The sequence below is a fragment of the Maudiozyma barnettii genome, assembly GCF_903064755.1.
Source record: "Maudiozyma barnettii strain CLIB 1767 genome assembly, contig: KABA2_01, whole genome shotgun sequence".
Lineage (NCBI taxonomy): Eukaryota > Fungi > Ascomycota > Saccharomycetes > Saccharomycetales > Saccharomycetaceae > Maudiozyma > Maudiozyma barnettii.
Genome location: NW_024545238.1, coordinates 1644894 through 1660796, shown reverse-complemented (window position 1 = coordinate 1660796; position 15903 = coordinate 1644894). Strand labels below are relative to the sequence as shown.

General features: G+C 30.8%; 7 protein-coding genes across 7 annotated transcripts; 3 read left to right on the top strand and 4 right to left on the bottom strand.

Moving 5' to 3' along the window:
* Positions 1-772: 772 nt before the first annotated feature.
* On the bottom strand, positions 773-1933 carry KABA2_01S15664 (uncharacterized protein; the record flags this gene model as incomplete). Its single annotated transcript, XM_041548631.1, has 1 exon — positions 773-1933. One exon carries the CDS (start codon positions 1931-1933, stop codon positions 773-775), a length of 1161 nt encoding a protein of 386 aa, XP_041404565.1.
* Positions 1934-5150: 3217 nt separating this feature from the next.
* Positions 5151-6794, top strand: KABA2_01S15642 (uncharacterized protein; the record flags this gene model as incomplete). Its single annotated transcript, XM_041548630.1, has 1 exon — positions 5151-6794. One exon carries the CDS (start codon positions 5151-5153, stop codon positions 6792-6794), a length of 1644 nt encoding a protein of 547 aa, XP_041404564.1.
* An 860-nt stretch (positions 6795-7654) lies between these two features.
* SOF1 (rRNA-processing protein SOF1) lies at positions 7655-9094 on the bottom strand (the record flags this gene model as incomplete). Its single annotated transcript, XM_041548629.1, has 1 exon — positions 7655-9094. One exon carries the CDS (start codon positions 9092-9094, stop codon positions 7655-7657), a length of 1440 nt encoding a protein of 479 aa, XP_041404563.1.
* Positions 9095-9451: 357 nt separating this feature from the next.
* YEH2 (sterol esterase) lies at positions 9452-11092 on the bottom strand (the record flags this gene model as incomplete). Its single annotated transcript, XM_041548628.1, has 1 exon — positions 9452-11092. One exon carries the CDS (start codon positions 11090-11092, stop codon positions 9452-9454), a length of 1641 nt encoding a protein of 546 aa, XP_041404562.1.
* A 463-nt stretch (positions 11093-11555) lies between these two features.
* On the top strand, positions 11556-12119 carry IRC25 (Irc25p; the record flags this gene model as incomplete). Its single annotated transcript, XM_041548627.1, has 1 exon — positions 11556-12119. The coding sequence occupies one exon, from the start codon at positions 11556-11558 to the stop codon at positions 12117-12119; it is 564 nt and encodes a 187-aa protein (XP_041404561.1).
* A 142-nt stretch (positions 12120-12261) lies between these two features.
* On the bottom strand, positions 12262-13002 carry SDO1 (guanine nucleotide exchange factor SDO1; the record flags this gene model as incomplete). The annotated part of the gene is made up of 1 exon (XM_041548626.1): positions 12262-13002. The coding sequence occupies one exon, from the start codon at positions 13000-13002 to the stop codon at positions 12262-12264; it is 741 nt and encodes a 246-aa protein (XP_041404560.1).
* A 943-nt stretch (positions 13003-13945) lies between these two features.
* AVT1 (Avt1p) lies at positions 13946-15808 on the top strand (the record flags this gene model as incomplete). The annotated part of the gene is made up of 1 exon (XM_041548625.1): positions 13946-15808. The coding sequence occupies one exon, from the start codon at positions 13946-13948 to the stop codon at positions 15806-15808; it is 1863 nt and encodes a 620-aa protein (XP_041404559.1).
* Positions 15809-15903: the final 95 nt, after the last annotated feature.

The window sequence follows — 15903 nt, the reverse complement described above, 5'->3', positions numbered from 1 at the left end:
CCAATGCTATTTGTCAATTGTTCTCAGAAAAATATAAAAAACATTTATGCAAACATTACTAGTCTGCTACTAGCTAAGAAGGATCCACGGTTTTATGACCCCTCATCCTTTCTTAGCGCCATCCAGAGACCTCTTGCATTCAACATAGTTGGTGGCCAAGTCCTACACCGACAACGTTTACCCGGGATAGACGTGACAGAAGAAGAATATGTCCACCGAAGAAATGAATATTTGTACAGAAGAAACCGATATATGGTGTCAGATTGCCGATGCCGTTCTAATGTAGAGCTTATCGAGTTATTTCCTCAGAATCCACCAGAACAGGAATGGTCTTGGGCCTGTGCAGAAGCATACGATTACAATGATCGCCTTCATAACCCTAGGAAAAGTAATCATTATGTGAGTTGTTATACTTATAATGCATCGTCAGAACCACCGCGCTATACGCAAAGGTATAACGAATGCGAATGTTCAACTCGTGCCAAGGAGCTGAGGGAGGCCAAAGAGGAGTAATCACATATATAAGTGACTTTGGAGTTATGTGGGATTGGCACTAGATCGTAGTGTTATACGATGTATATGTATATATACATATATACATATACATAGCAAGTCAATTCATTAAGATGATAGTTAATACTATATTGAAGAGGATTATGTTTCTTTACTGATATAAAAGCTGTATGACGAGATATATATAATCGATCTACCTAAATTAAACTAAACTGACCTGGAAAATGATAGCAGCACATCCTAAAAACAACGAACATTTTCAAGGAACAGAGGGGCCATCCGAAATATCTTCTTGTTTGGGTGCGACCCGAAATTTGGACATATCTAATTTGCAACTAGGAAATGTTATCCCTAACCTTAGACGAACGCCGTTGTACCAAAAATAAATAATCACATACAATAGGCACACGATAACCTCGCTTATGAATGCGATTGTAAGTCCTTCAAAACTGTGTTCTGTTTTTCCAGCTACTTTGTGTACTATCATTTCCACCACTTTAGATATGCACATTGTTGCAAGTAGGCAGCCCACAGCGTAGGGAATTATCTTCAAACATTTGTGAAGCTTTTCATGTGCTTCAGCGAGATTGTTTTCGAGACACAATAATGTTAACGAACACTCTCTTATTTTTTGATCAAAGTTCGATCTCACATCTTTGCTAATCGGAGCCATGAATGTTGAATTCTTGTCAACTTCTAAGTTTTCTAGATGGTCTTCGATTAGGGTCAAAAATTCTTTCCCTTGGAATATCATTTTTGATAACTCAGTTAGATTATCACACCTCTTTCTGAGGTATGAATTCATCTTTGAGCTAAAAATATAAGCGACATTTTGATTTTTTTTCTCTTTTTTTAAAAGATCATTTTTTAGCAGCTGAATGTGATTACCTATCTTTTGCATTAAAAAATAAAATATACCTATCATCACTAGATTTTTATTTTCATGGACTTGAACTAATGTGTTACCAAATAGTTCTACCAAATTAATCTGTATATCAGGAAAATCTCCCAAAACACAAAACAAATTACCTTCTATGAAGCAGTTAATGCCTTTTTGTTCGGATAGACCTTCCTTGATAGTATATTCATCATACCATGTCAAAGATACTCTCCTAAATAGTATATTATTAGTCGTAGTTTGGCACCATCTGGAGTGAGTGTTTAAGGCTTTACCATAATCTTCATGTTTTTGATCTTTAACAAAGATAACAAGTGGACCATTATAATCCTCTAAAATATATTTGAAGCCTGTCGTCCAGTTTGGTGGATTTAACTGACATAACTGTTCCCCGACAATATTAAATGCCTTGAATGGAGTAGCAACAGGGAATTTGGAAACTGATTTAAATGTACAGATTTCAAACAAATTATGGCAAATAGTGCTAACTGGTAGACCTTGAGTAGTTGTAGTATTTTGCATTTTAACTTTTGTTTTTGAAAAAGATTAATAATATGTTAGTGTATTTATATAATATCAATCTTGATTTATTTATAAAAACATAGCAACTCAAAACAAACTTCGAATAAAACTTTAAGAAGTAATAAGAACGAAAGGAAAATTATTTAAAATTGACAACGATTTTAGTACCCTTTTATACCTTTTTTTTTTCTCTTTAAAACACAAAGTTCCTTTAAATCGCCCTCTCCCTGTGTCGCTCGGCGGTTAAATGGGAAAGTCTTTTCTTTCTTTGTCGTATACACGGCGTTGCACGGCGTTGTACAGCGTTACACGGAGTTAGACCACAAAGACCTCCACAATTTATTTTTTCCAAATATTATTTTCTGCACAATTCATTTATTGTTACTGGTAATAACAACAATAACAAACGAATAAATGAGGGTGAGCTCTGATACTTCGATAAGGAAGAATCAATCTTATTGGTTCAAAGTTGGGGAAGTTTCGTTATTGATAACAAACAAATGACGGTGAGTGCTACGACTTCGATATCCATCATTCATTCTCATTGGTTCGAATACACAAAGTTCCTTTCCTAATAATAGACAAACAAAAAATAGAGAAAACAGAGTTCTAATCTCTGTTTGCTACAGAAAGTAGATTACAGTATTAAATAAAGAGATATCGTCAACATAACTTAAGGGTAAATGAAATATATATGAGTGTTATATTATTTTTCATGTTCGTTGTAATTATTACCATTATTTAGTATATTCATATATAATTATCTTAAACAATAATTAAATTAATAAGTAGAGGAAGAACATCTAGATATCTTAGTGCAATTGTTTCTATAGACATACATATATATATTTATAAACGCTTGTTTAATTTCTACAATAGATAGATATATATTTCTTCAAGCTAAACCATTATCTATCACTATGGGAATTGACTTTGTCAACGGTCTGAGTCCTTTTCCCCTCAACCGAACTTATTTTGACATTCTACCCTGCATAATTTGAACTCACACAGATAATTAATCAACCCTAACCCTGAGTTTAGTTCTATGCCAACCCGGTTAGCTTCTATCTTCTAGCCGGTGACTAAAATGGGAATTCAAAGTGCGAAAAAAAGTTTTTTTTGGAAGCGAGCGTGAGTGGGTGGCCACATTTCGGCCTCAGTCAGAGCTTTTTGCTCTTTTGGTACACCGAAAAAAGATTTAGTACGGCATCAGTTGAAATAGAAATTAATATACTTCAGAAACAAAATAGAACAAGTTAAATGAAATTTATTTAAGTTTTCCCATTTTTTTTTGATAGTTAAGAAAGTTAAAATTGAGTCAGATAGGGTGTATAATAGAATAATATTACAATAACAATGTATATGTAGTTATTGATACTCTTTTTCTGTTCGTGTCTTGCTTCCATTTGTTTAAACAAAGAACAATTAATTATGTAAAAAATTATGAAGATGAAATAAGGCCATGTGACTCCTTAATTAGGTGCAAAATAATAGTTAATGATAATCATAGAATATTTTATATACTTAAGAACATCTTGAGGGCCAGCAATAGGAAAATATTAAATAAACAAAAGTGTTAGAATCCTCTTCTTTTATTTTTTTTTTCAAGAAAATTGTTTTCATTTTCTGCCCTAGTATATTATTCATATATATATGAGATGAGATAGTCGAATTCTTCTCAATGCGGGACAAACAAATACAAACTATATATGCATTCATAACGTTACTAAAAATCATGCGTTTTCTTTTTTCATATATTAATAAATTCCTCAATATGATTTAGTAGTATCACAAAAAACGACAACAATGAATTAAAATTCTATATTAATTCATTTCGATTAGTATACTATTTTATTTTTATTTTAAAATAGGTATTATCGTGATTTATAGATTATTTTGATTTATTTGGTCGTCGTCGTCATCATCATCATCATTAGAATCACCTCTTAATTTAATTTAATCATTACATTCTCTCCGGTGGTTTTGTGAGAAAGAAAAAGAAAAAGAAAAAGAAAAGAAAAGAAAAGAGAAAATTAATCTCTTAAAAATTTGTTTTTTTCTCTTAAGGAAAAAAAGAAAATACGAATCAAAAAATCGAATTAAAGATTATAAGAAAGATAGGGTAGGGTGATTGATCAATAAAGAACATTTAAGATCTGAATAGAGTAATATATAAAAAATATTAAACAATAAAATTATCTATAAAAAAATAAATTCAAATTTTCTTTTTTTGTTTAAAAACACTAACGTGAAAAGATACATATTATCCATTTTTTTGTTCTTTTTCTCTGTGAAGAAAACATTAACAATAAATTGAATAAATCATTATAATATAAAAAAAAGAAGATATAGGAAGAGTGAATAAACGATCATCACTATCAGGATCTGTTCATATATATCTATTCATTCGAACATATCAAAGAGGTTATTTAATCTCATCCTGCATTTCCCCTTTTTTGCGTTTTGTTTTTTGTTTTTGACTAGAATACAATCACTTATACATATCATCATAATTTACTAAAAGGGAGTTTACATTATTAAAATCACAATTATTTTTGATATCCTTTCATTCTATTAAACATTATTTAATCGAGAAGTCATCACATATACACCATTTTGAAGTCTCTCTAGAATATACAAAAGTAAAGTCATCTCATCTCATTTTATTTTGTTATTTGTGATAGATATCATATCATCTCATCCATATTAAGAAAAAGAAAATTAATAGAAGTCGCTATTAACTTCCATTTTGTTAGTTTCTTATAAGAATTCGCTTTTAATTTCCCCCTTTTCATTATTTATTAAGGGAATTTATAAATTTCAAATTTTCAAAATTTTTTCCCGCTTTTTTCTTTCTTCTCTGTCGGTTAAATATTTTTATTTGTTTATTAATAAAAACTCAAACTCAAACCGTTGATTGATTGATTGATTATAATTTTATTATAAATTTTTTAACTCCTCGTGAATTTTGATCAAATTCGTAATTTTTTTTTTACAAAGAGAACAGGAATAGTTTATTTTCACCCCTTCAATAAAAATTCTTTATTTTTTAATTTTAATTTTATTAAAAGATAGAGGCGTTTAGTTTGACTGTTTTCTTATTTTTGAAATTTAAGAAGCTTTCTATTTTAAAATATATTCCATTGAATTACTTTTATTCTTTTTATTTATTTTGTTTGTGTTAATATATCCACCCTTTCTATAGGTTCTTAATCAAATGGGATTAATATCATCTTTATGTTGCGCAGAAGAAAACAATTTAGAAGATCGAAATATAACTAATCAATCACAAAGATATAATACAAATAGGAAAAGAAATATTGGTAATACTACTACTAATAATAAGATTGGTCATACTACTACAAAGAATAATAACAATAATAATAATAATAATATAACTAAATCTAAGAGTTCTAATACTACCAATTCAAATTTAATAATAACAACTACAACAACAACAAATATTAATAATAATAATAATAATAATAATAATAATAATACCGCAATTGTTGCTACTGCTACTACAACAAATAATTCGATAATTACAGGAAGCGCGAAACAATTAAAAAATAAAAGGGGTACTTCTAATATATCAAATACTAACAGCACAACTATTCCAATAGATTCAAAACAGTCTATTGAAGATCAAAATAATAGTAGTATAGGTAGTATAAGAACATCAACAAGTAAATTCACTGAATCTTCAGAAAAGGAAAAAGATATTATTGAAAGGAATTCTGACGATATAGAAGCTGACGAAGACGAAGAAGATAGTACTGAAAAGGAAAAGACAAGTACAAAAATGACAGCTTATTATAATTCCGAATCTTCTCAAGGTAATGAACATTCTTCTTATGCAGATACATTTGATGATGCTAATTCGATGAAAATAGATGGAAATTCTAATGTGATAACGAATGTTAATAACCAAAATGATAGTAGTATAGTTAATAGTAACAATGAAGATGATTATGATATGATCGACAAAAATCATGATATAACAAATGCTTCTACCCCTATTGTAAATGAACAATCATTAGATAAAGATAATTCCATACCATTAACTCAAGAAGAACCAGGTGTACCTTTACAACCTTCGAATGAACAATTATATGAACAACCAACAGAATATTCTAATAATACTAATATTAGTCCGTCAGATAAAGAAACTGAACAACAACTATATTCTAATGCTAATGATGTACAAAATGATATGGACTATAATATGGTGTCAAATTATGAAGATTCTGAAGAGTATGTTGATTTGACTGAATTACAACCAGATCAATATCATGCTGCTGGGTTTAATACTCTTTTACCACCTATAACGAAATCTTTTAAACATAAGAAATGCTTAGTATTAGATTTGGATGAAACATTAGTTCATTCATCATTTAAATATTTACGTTCAGCAGATTTTGTTTTACCTGTGGATATTGATGATCAAATACATAACGTTTACGTTATAAAAAGACCAGGTGTTGACGAATTTTTAAAAAGAGTTGGCGAATTATACGAAGTTGTAGTATTTACAGCGAGTGTTTCCAGATATGGTGATCCTTTATTAGATAAATTGGATATTAATAAAGCTATTCATCATAGACTCTTTAGAGAGGCTTGTTACAATTACGAAGGAAATTATATTAAGAATTTATCTCAGATTGGTAGACCTCTTTCAGATATTATCATACTTGATAACTCTCCTGCATCATATATTTTCCATCCTCAACATGCAATTCCAATTTCTTCGTGGTTTTCTGATACTCATGATAACGAATTATTGGATATTATACCATTATTGGAAGATTTATCCAAGAGAAATGTTTTAGATGTAGGGAAAGTTTTGGATGTTTCAATATGACCTTACTAATGACAATTCTATTATCATTTATTTCGGAAAATGTAAATACAAAAAAAAATCGAAAAAAAAGAACAAAAAGTAACGACTGATTCAAAAACAAATATGCATTTACTATACCTATTAAGACATTTTACTTATTAGCATCATATTATACTATATCATTATTTGTTTCATTTTCCTAGGAAAAAAAACAGTGGACCAAATATACTAAATTTTTCTTATGGATTTAGTAGTTAACAATACGAAAACTCCCATATTGTCACCCTCAATTATTATACTGATAACGTATTGTGACATTTATTTTAATGCATTTTATACACATATTCTATGAAACTTGTTACTTATAATTATCATATTCTGAAGATACAATTTTCCCGTATAATATTATTACAGGTATTGGTATTATTTCAATATAATTTCTTCATTCACGAACGAAAGTTTAACTATCTAATACATAATATTATGTTCTCTTTGCCTTTCTCATACTTGGAAGGGTAATTAAGAACGTACATTCATCCATATCAATGGACATTCACAACCTCACGTAAACATATATATATATATAAAAGTGAAACATTTATTACACTATGATAAAATATAAAATAATAATATACACAACATATTGCTTTGAAGTCGAAATATTTTCTTATAAGCATTTCATAATCAAAGTGTAAGCATACTAATATTATTATTATTTCTCGTTCTTTTCTATTTAAGTGAAAAGAATAAAAACGAATTATATTTTATATCAATAAAAGTTTATATAATCTAATTTTATATGTGTATGCAAGACTTATAGGTTATTTATGCCATTCTTCAAAAGGTCGAGGAAATATTCTAATATACAAATAATTTTTTTTTCAGTTACTATCTTGATCATCTTCATTATCATGTTGTTCACGACGTTTCTTTTCGTCATATTTAAATACAGTACCAACAATCTGTTGTTTTCTTTGTGCAACAAATGGTTTATCCTTGACTGTACGTCTCTCGTTCATTTCTCTTCTCCTAATAGAGCTCAATTCAATGTTCTTAATCTCTTGTGCTTTCTTAATAACAATTGGAACATGTCTATGTTTACTGATTCTTCTGATTTCGGGCATATGTCTAAATCTTTCCTTCAATTTCTCGTCGTATTCTAATTTATTTCTCTCTCTGGTAGATTTAACATTAGATCTTTCCCATGCTTTACTTCTCCACATCCTCACATTACCATCATCAGACCCACTCATTATATATTTAGAATCCATAGAATATTTGACTTGGAAAACATGTTGCATTCTCTTTGTATGGTATATTTCCCTAGAATGACCTTGATTTGTCTTATATATTCTGATAGTCTTATCGTAGGAACCAGTCACAATTTCGTCACCTGTTGGTGAAAAATCAACGTCCATCACAGCAGCAACATGATCTTTGAAGACATTTAGCGCACTAGACATATTTCTCATATCATAGTAGTAAGCGTTATGATCTTCGTTAGCTACAACAAAATTAAAGGCTTCCATTGGATTCCAACAGATAGCATTTGTTCTCATCTTTTGAACAATCTTTTGAGTAGGAGAATTTGTTCTCAAATCGTACAATACTATGGAATTATCACTACCTGTACTAGCAAGGATATCCGTTTCATTTTGGTTGAATTTGACAGTAGTAACATTATCAGCACCCCAGGATAAATTAGATAATGGCTTGGTTCTTTCTGAAGTCCATAGTTGAATCTGTGCACCACCAGTGACAAAAGTTGGTTTTGATCTATGATGATCCAAACCTTGGAACGCATGCTCACCATCAAAGGTCTTAATAAGACCATGTGTATTTATCTCATCATCTGATTTAACATTCGAAAAATCGTCGTTGTTCACAGACCATAATTTTATTGTTTTATCATCACCACAGGACAACATAAAATTTTCATTTTTATTTTTTCCCAATGTTTCTGGTGTAACACAAAGCCCTGTGACTAAACCATAATGTGCTTTGAAAGAAACATATTCTTGACGAGTAGACATATTCCAGTATTTAACAATACCATCACCAGATGCAGTTGCCAGTTTGTTCAGGTTGTTGTAGTTCTTTGCAATCATGTACACACCATCTCTATGACCATGACCGAATTGGCCGACAAAAGGCTGTGCAAACATTCTTTCCAACTTAGTAGCATTTAGTGCCTTGGTGTACTCACGAGCTCTTTCAAAAGGATGTAATTCAGGGTTTAAATTTCTTGGAAGTTGCGATTCCTGGGTACTCTTCACTGGGACATAATCGTCCGAGCTTCTTTTGATGGTTTTGATTTTCATACTGTTTTATGATATGGAATACCTTGGTTATTTGTATATAACGTCTTACTAAGTACAAATAGAGAAATCTTCGATATTATGATATTTTATGTATCTTTAGTAGTTCCTGTAACTTTTCCTACTTCTTATTGTTACTAAAATCGATGAGATGCCCATTCGATGAGATGCCCATTCAATAAGTTACAATAATTTTCACAAATTTTTTTTAGCCCGAGATCATATTGAACGACCATCATCATATGCCGGATAATCTATAATTTTTGTATTTATTATACGTCTTTTGTCTATCTATCTATATATGGTCATATATGTAAAAAGCATACAAATTACTATTTGTATCATGTCTATCAAAATATATTATGTTGCAGCTGTTATTATAGTGTTAGTATCATCCAAGGGATTATTTGGATACCTTATATTATTGATAATTGGTTTACCAATTCTTTCGATAACATCGTAAGCCCATAATACATCGAGATGGGAATATTCGTCAATGTACCAGATCTTATAGACAGAATTATCTTCATAATTAACAAAATGATTGATTAGACGTTCACCATCTACAAGTCTATCTTGTTTTGGAATGAATAACATGATTTGTGGAAAATCTTTTGCGGTATCACGAGGTGGATTTAAATGAATATTGTGTTGTGCTTGTCTAGTCTCATTCATCTCATGTCTTAATGGAAACCATGTCTTATCATGTGGAAACATTTTGTTTGAACCATATTTGAAACTAGTCTTGTTAACATCTGAACTTAGCCACCATTGCATTAATTTGACTGATATATTTACCGGAGAGAATAAAAAATTACGATCTCTTAATCGTTTATCCCATAAAACATCGTTCCAGTCAAACATATAGTTAAACATAATATATGAAAAGAATGAAAAAAGTTTAGTTCCAGCACCGATGTTTCTCATGAACATCATTAAAGGAATAAAGGATTTAGTTCCAAAGACCCACGGTGAATCAATGCCCATACCCATAAATCTGACGAATACTTTTTCATTTAATAATGGACCTGGATAAATTGCCGGAGCCAAAGCCACAAAATTATCTACCTTATCAATCAATTTAAAGTTTGAGCTGTAAAGTTTTTCTCCATTGACTAAGCCTAATAAGCTTTGTGTTGTGCCTTGAGAATGAGCGACTAAGGTTAATTTCTCGAAATGAATAGTCTTCTCTAAAACGAACTCTATTAGGCATTTTAAGTCATATTGACACATTTCATGAATATCCCAATCCCATTTTTTCTTTTTATCATTATTCAATTTTTGCATATCCCAATCTGGATTAAAACCACATCTGTTATTACCTAACCAAATATCGAAACCCTGTTCATATAAATAGTAAGCCAAAGAACTTTTGCCACTAGATGCAAATGCACCAGCACTTTGTAATAAGCCATGCAATAGTAATAGAGGGTATTTACCCAGTTGGTCCTTCGCGGATCCACCTAAAGGAACAAGATGCCATAAATCTAATACAAACCCATCATCTGTAGTGACCCGAAATTCTTCGATTTCTATATTATATTGATGGTAGTAATATTTCAAATCAGGTACCAACTTATGATCTTCCAGTGATAATGTATCAGTCTTAAAAGGATTATCATATATATGTGACTGTTCGTTTTCCTCTTGTACATTAACTGGATTATTTTGAGTCTTATTAGTTGATTTAAAATACTCCATCGGTAAATTTGCTCTGAGGCTAGTTATTGTATGATCGTATTCGATGTTATTTTCATCATCATTCTCTAAATCTAATGGTGAAGTAGAAGAAGTAGATGCTCTAGAATATCGCCTAATTTTATTCGGGCTGGGTTTCTTATGTGGATTAATATTTGTTCGTGAGCTTCTAATATCTCTTGGATCTGGCTTACTTTGAAAATGTACTGTAACAAAATTATGCCATAACGATAGGAAAAATAGCACAGACAGGAAACATGTCAAAATTATTGAGGATACAAACTGGTATAAGATGTTCAGCATTATCCCCGACTTAACGTGTGGAGTATTGCGAGGACTATAAAAAGTTGACTTGGTATTTAGCAAGAAACCACGAGTGAATGCTAATTAAAATTATGGTATAATGGAAAGATAAATAGTAAATGTATTGGAGTTAATCTCGCAATAAATACTTGATAAATTATTAATAATGGAAATATTAGGATGGTATGATGGTTAATATTATTCAAAAATATGTAAGCTTGTATAGTTCAACATATTCGATTAAAAAACGAGACCCAAACAAAACAAATGTTTGTTATTATGAAATCTTCTTGAACTTTAACGCGTTGAAATATTTTATTTCCTTTGTGCCGTTAAAAAATTATAGATGAAGTTACTGAGTCGACAAACTACATAATGAAACATTTCACAACAACAGATACCACTTAATCTTTTATACAATCGTTTTAGATATGGTCAAGAGTATTTGAAGTTATTTAATGGTATGTCAGATTATACAGTGAGTGCAATATTTGATAATGATCATGGTTCTTTGAGTGGGTTACCATTGGATATTAGTAGCATCCATTTTTCAAATCAAATATTATTACAAATCAGATTAAATGGAGAAATGGATTCTACCTACGAGGTTACGAGAAGGGGATTGAATACTTTAGATCAGGGAGTAAGCCGACCAATTGCCGGGTTTGCTACCTTACTACCGGAGGAACAAGATGATGATGATGATGACTATTCTTATAATGCAGACGTAATGAGAGATAATTTGGCAGATTTTCAAGTCCTTACAAAACTTGGAGATTCCACAGATCATAAAATGCCTGTGATATGTACACAAATTGGCGAATTATATCAATCTGTTATAATGCCAATGTTAAGAAAGAACGGTAAAAATAATGAATTAGCATGTGACGGATCTAGTTTACTTATTACAATGAGTACTAAAATCTTTCGTCAAACAATAAAACTGGATCAAGATTCTGGTAATGATCTTGACTTTGCGAAGTTAGTGTTCATTCTTAAAACGATTAAAGAAATGTATATTTCTTAAATGAAATGAATGCATATGTAATCACGAGACAATGTGTATATTTTTATATATATATATATATGTGTTAATGCAAAAAAATGAGCAAAAGCTGGAAGTTATGATTATATAATGATAATATTTTGATTTTTTGATGGTCAATTGATTAATTGCCATTGTCGATCACAGCCATATCCAATACTTGAAGTGTACCGATTTGACTACACAATGTGACCAAATCTCTGTATGCTACTGGATCAATTAAACCTGTACATTCGTAAGCTTCTGCTGTACTGGATTCATTTTCCTTTGTAACGATAAATTTCTTAATCTTTTCTAAAGGTTCTTGATTTTCGGTAGATATTTTAATATTAACTTTAACCTTCATTTTAGCCCTCACGATTGGAATAAGCTGTTTCGTTATTAATAGTTTAATAGCTTCAAGTGCTTGTAATTTTGCTGGTTTTCCAACTACAGGACTGAATTTCAATTCAATTAAGGCTTTATGTATCATTGTTGGAGGATATCTTTTCTTAGACTTAGGGTTAATACACTTGGCACTAATGATGGTTAGCATTTCATTATTGATCTTATTTAACATAATTTGTCTTTCTTTCTCACTTAATTGAATCTCACCCTTTTGGAGAATTAATTGAATGATATCGTCCACGTTAGTTGTTCCAAAGCATTTTTGTAAATCTTCTTTGGAGGCCACTAAACCCTTGGATACATTCATAAACACTTGATGAATCTGTAAGACTTCATCCATATCTTTCTCGATCCCCTTTCTGTAATCTTGAACTTTGTTCTGATAGCATGCTACTTCGAATCTCTTACGTTCTTTACGTAATCTCACTAATGAGACATTTGTCAGCTTTATTTGACCCGATGGTTGTTGAATTGGCATATTTATCCTACTGCTTAGTTATAAAGAGACCTTCTGAGTTACTGGAAGACAAGTAATATAACTTTAACTAGACTGACTATTTATTGATAGTGGTTAAATAGAATGTTCCTATATCCACTTTTATCCATCTTCACTACTTGTCTCATCATCTAGTGGGTTGTTGCAATAAAATAGTTTTAGAGATGAAAAATTTCAAGTTGAAAATTTTTGAAATCCTGAAAAAAACCCGAAGAACCAAAATTCTTATCAAAATGACATCATAGTATCTCAAGAAGGGTTGTGATATATATCGAAACAGCATTACAAATGGCAATTATTTATATATTGCTGTGTAGTTTCATATTCTTCATTGATATGAATGGGTAAAGTAATGGCAGGACAACTAAGTTGAAACTAAATATAAATCCAAATGTATCAAGTTAATTTCACTGATCTATTGCTATCTTCTTTCTCTTTTGGTAATCAAAACAAAAACAAAAAACGATCAAAAATGGCGCGAAATTTGTGATTTTCTTTATTTATTGATTTTAGAGGGAAGCCCTTGGAGAGGGGGGCCACTTTCAAGATAGTAGCATTAACAATAAGAGCATGTATTCTCTTTATCTTGTGTGTTTTGACATTTGGAATTCTTGGTTAACATATTTATAATTATTGTATATTTTACCTTCTGTTTTTCTCTTGACAATTTTGATTCGAATCTGTATTGCTAAGGTTTTTCTGATAGTTCCCTATTGTTGTTCTCGAGATAAAATAAGGGGAGAAAATTGCATGTTTACATTATAAAAATTTGCACCTATATTTAATATTATTTTAGAATCAAGACTGATAGGCTTCGAGTATAAAAGAGCTGTGTTCTATAAAATTTTAAACGATTAGAGAACTAAACCAATCGATATTTGTTGATCTATTTTGATTAAATATAAAATCCATAAAAAAAACAAAGATGAATAGTGATCCAGAGCAACAACCATTACAAAATGCTAGAAATGGTAATCCTAGATCTCAGGTTCATTATATTTCCATTCCAATAGATAGAAATGCAGATTTCCCAACAGATACACAAAATGATGGTACGCCTGTTGAAGCATCATTCAATACTAGAAGACAATCTATTCTAAACCAACCAATTGGTTCATTTAGAGGTGTTAATTCTCTAGGAAGATTTGCTACATCTTTAAGAAGAGCTAATTCGTTTAGACACATCGATGTAAACTCAAGTGTAGAACGTTCTTTCTTTAAAGATAATCATGATGAAATATTTGATCCTGATACATTGGCACCTGCTGTGAATGGTAGAAGATTATCAACTGTATTACATCCATCACAAAACATTTCAATGAGACCATCCATTACTAACTTAGATGCCAGTAGGGGTACCGGAGATAATCCCTTCTTTGATGATAGTTCAATAGATTATGGATCTACTTATTCAGGACATACTGGTATTGGTGCTGGTGAACAAAGTTCTCTTTTGAGGGGTTCCATATCTATGGCTGAACTAGCTGATAATTTAAGTAGAGATGGTTATAAAGGTGTTATTGCAGGTGATGTGGATTCATTTGTACTGAAACAAGTTGAAGATAAAGATGGAAAAGTGGTCACTGTTTTAGCAGGTCAATCAACTGCACCTCAAACTATTTTCAATTCAATTAACGTTTTAATAGGTATCGGATTATTAGCATTACCACTAGGTTTGAAACATGCTGGTTGGGTCATTGGGTTATCTCTGTTGTCACTCTTTGCTAGTGCCACTTTTTGTACTGCAGAACTTCTTTCTAGATGTTTAGATACCGATTTAACTTTAATGTCGTATGCCGATTTAGGTTATGCAGCCTTCGGTACTAAAGGTCGTGCTTTAATATCTGCATTGTTTACATTGGATTTGCTTGGCTGTGGTGTGTCTTTAGTTATTTTATTTGCAGATTCTTTAAATGCATTATTTCCAAATGTTTCTGTTACATCATTTAAAATATTAGCATTCTTTGTCATTACACCACCAGTTTTCTTACCATTAAGCATTTTATCGAATATATCATTATTAGGTATTCTATCAACCATTGGTACAGTAGCTGTTATCACTGCATGTGGTTTGTTTAATAATACTGCGCCTGGATCTTTATTCCATCCCATGGAAACACAATTATGGCCAAAAGATATCAAGAGCTTTTGTTTATCAATAGGTTTATTGAGTGCATCTTGGGGTGGTCATGCAGTCTTCCCGAATTTAAAATCAGATATGAGACATCCAGCTAAATTTAAAGATTGTCTAAAGACAACTTATGAAATTACTGCAGTGACTGATATTGGTATTGCAGTGGTTGGATATTTAATGTTTGGTGATTCTGTAAAGGATGAAATTACGAAGAATGTATTGTTATTAGATAAATTTCCTAGTTATTTACATGGTTTAATCTCTGGTTTAATGACTTTAATCCCAATTGCTAAGACACCTCTAAATGCAAGACCTATTATTTCCGTTTTAGATACATTATTAAACGTGAGAGATGCTGAAGAGAAATATGAAGGCAATCGTCTGAAGATCGCTAAGACGATTCAGTCTACAAATGCACTATTTGTTAATATCTTATTTGTTATTATTGCCATTATATTTCCTCAATTCGATAAAATTATTGCTTTCTTAGGTGCAGGTTTATGTTTTATGATTTGTCTTATTTTACCATGTGCTTTCTATCTGAAAATTTGTAAAGACACAATCTCACCTACAGAAAAAATTGCATGTTACATTACTATATTTGTGAGTATTATTTTCTCGACTCTAGGTATTGGCGCGGCTATCGTTTCTTAAACATAATAGTAGAGCTGGAACTTTTAAGTCATTATATATTCTAGTATCGTACATAATGTACCTCCCTCATATATTTATTTCACCTTTTTATACCT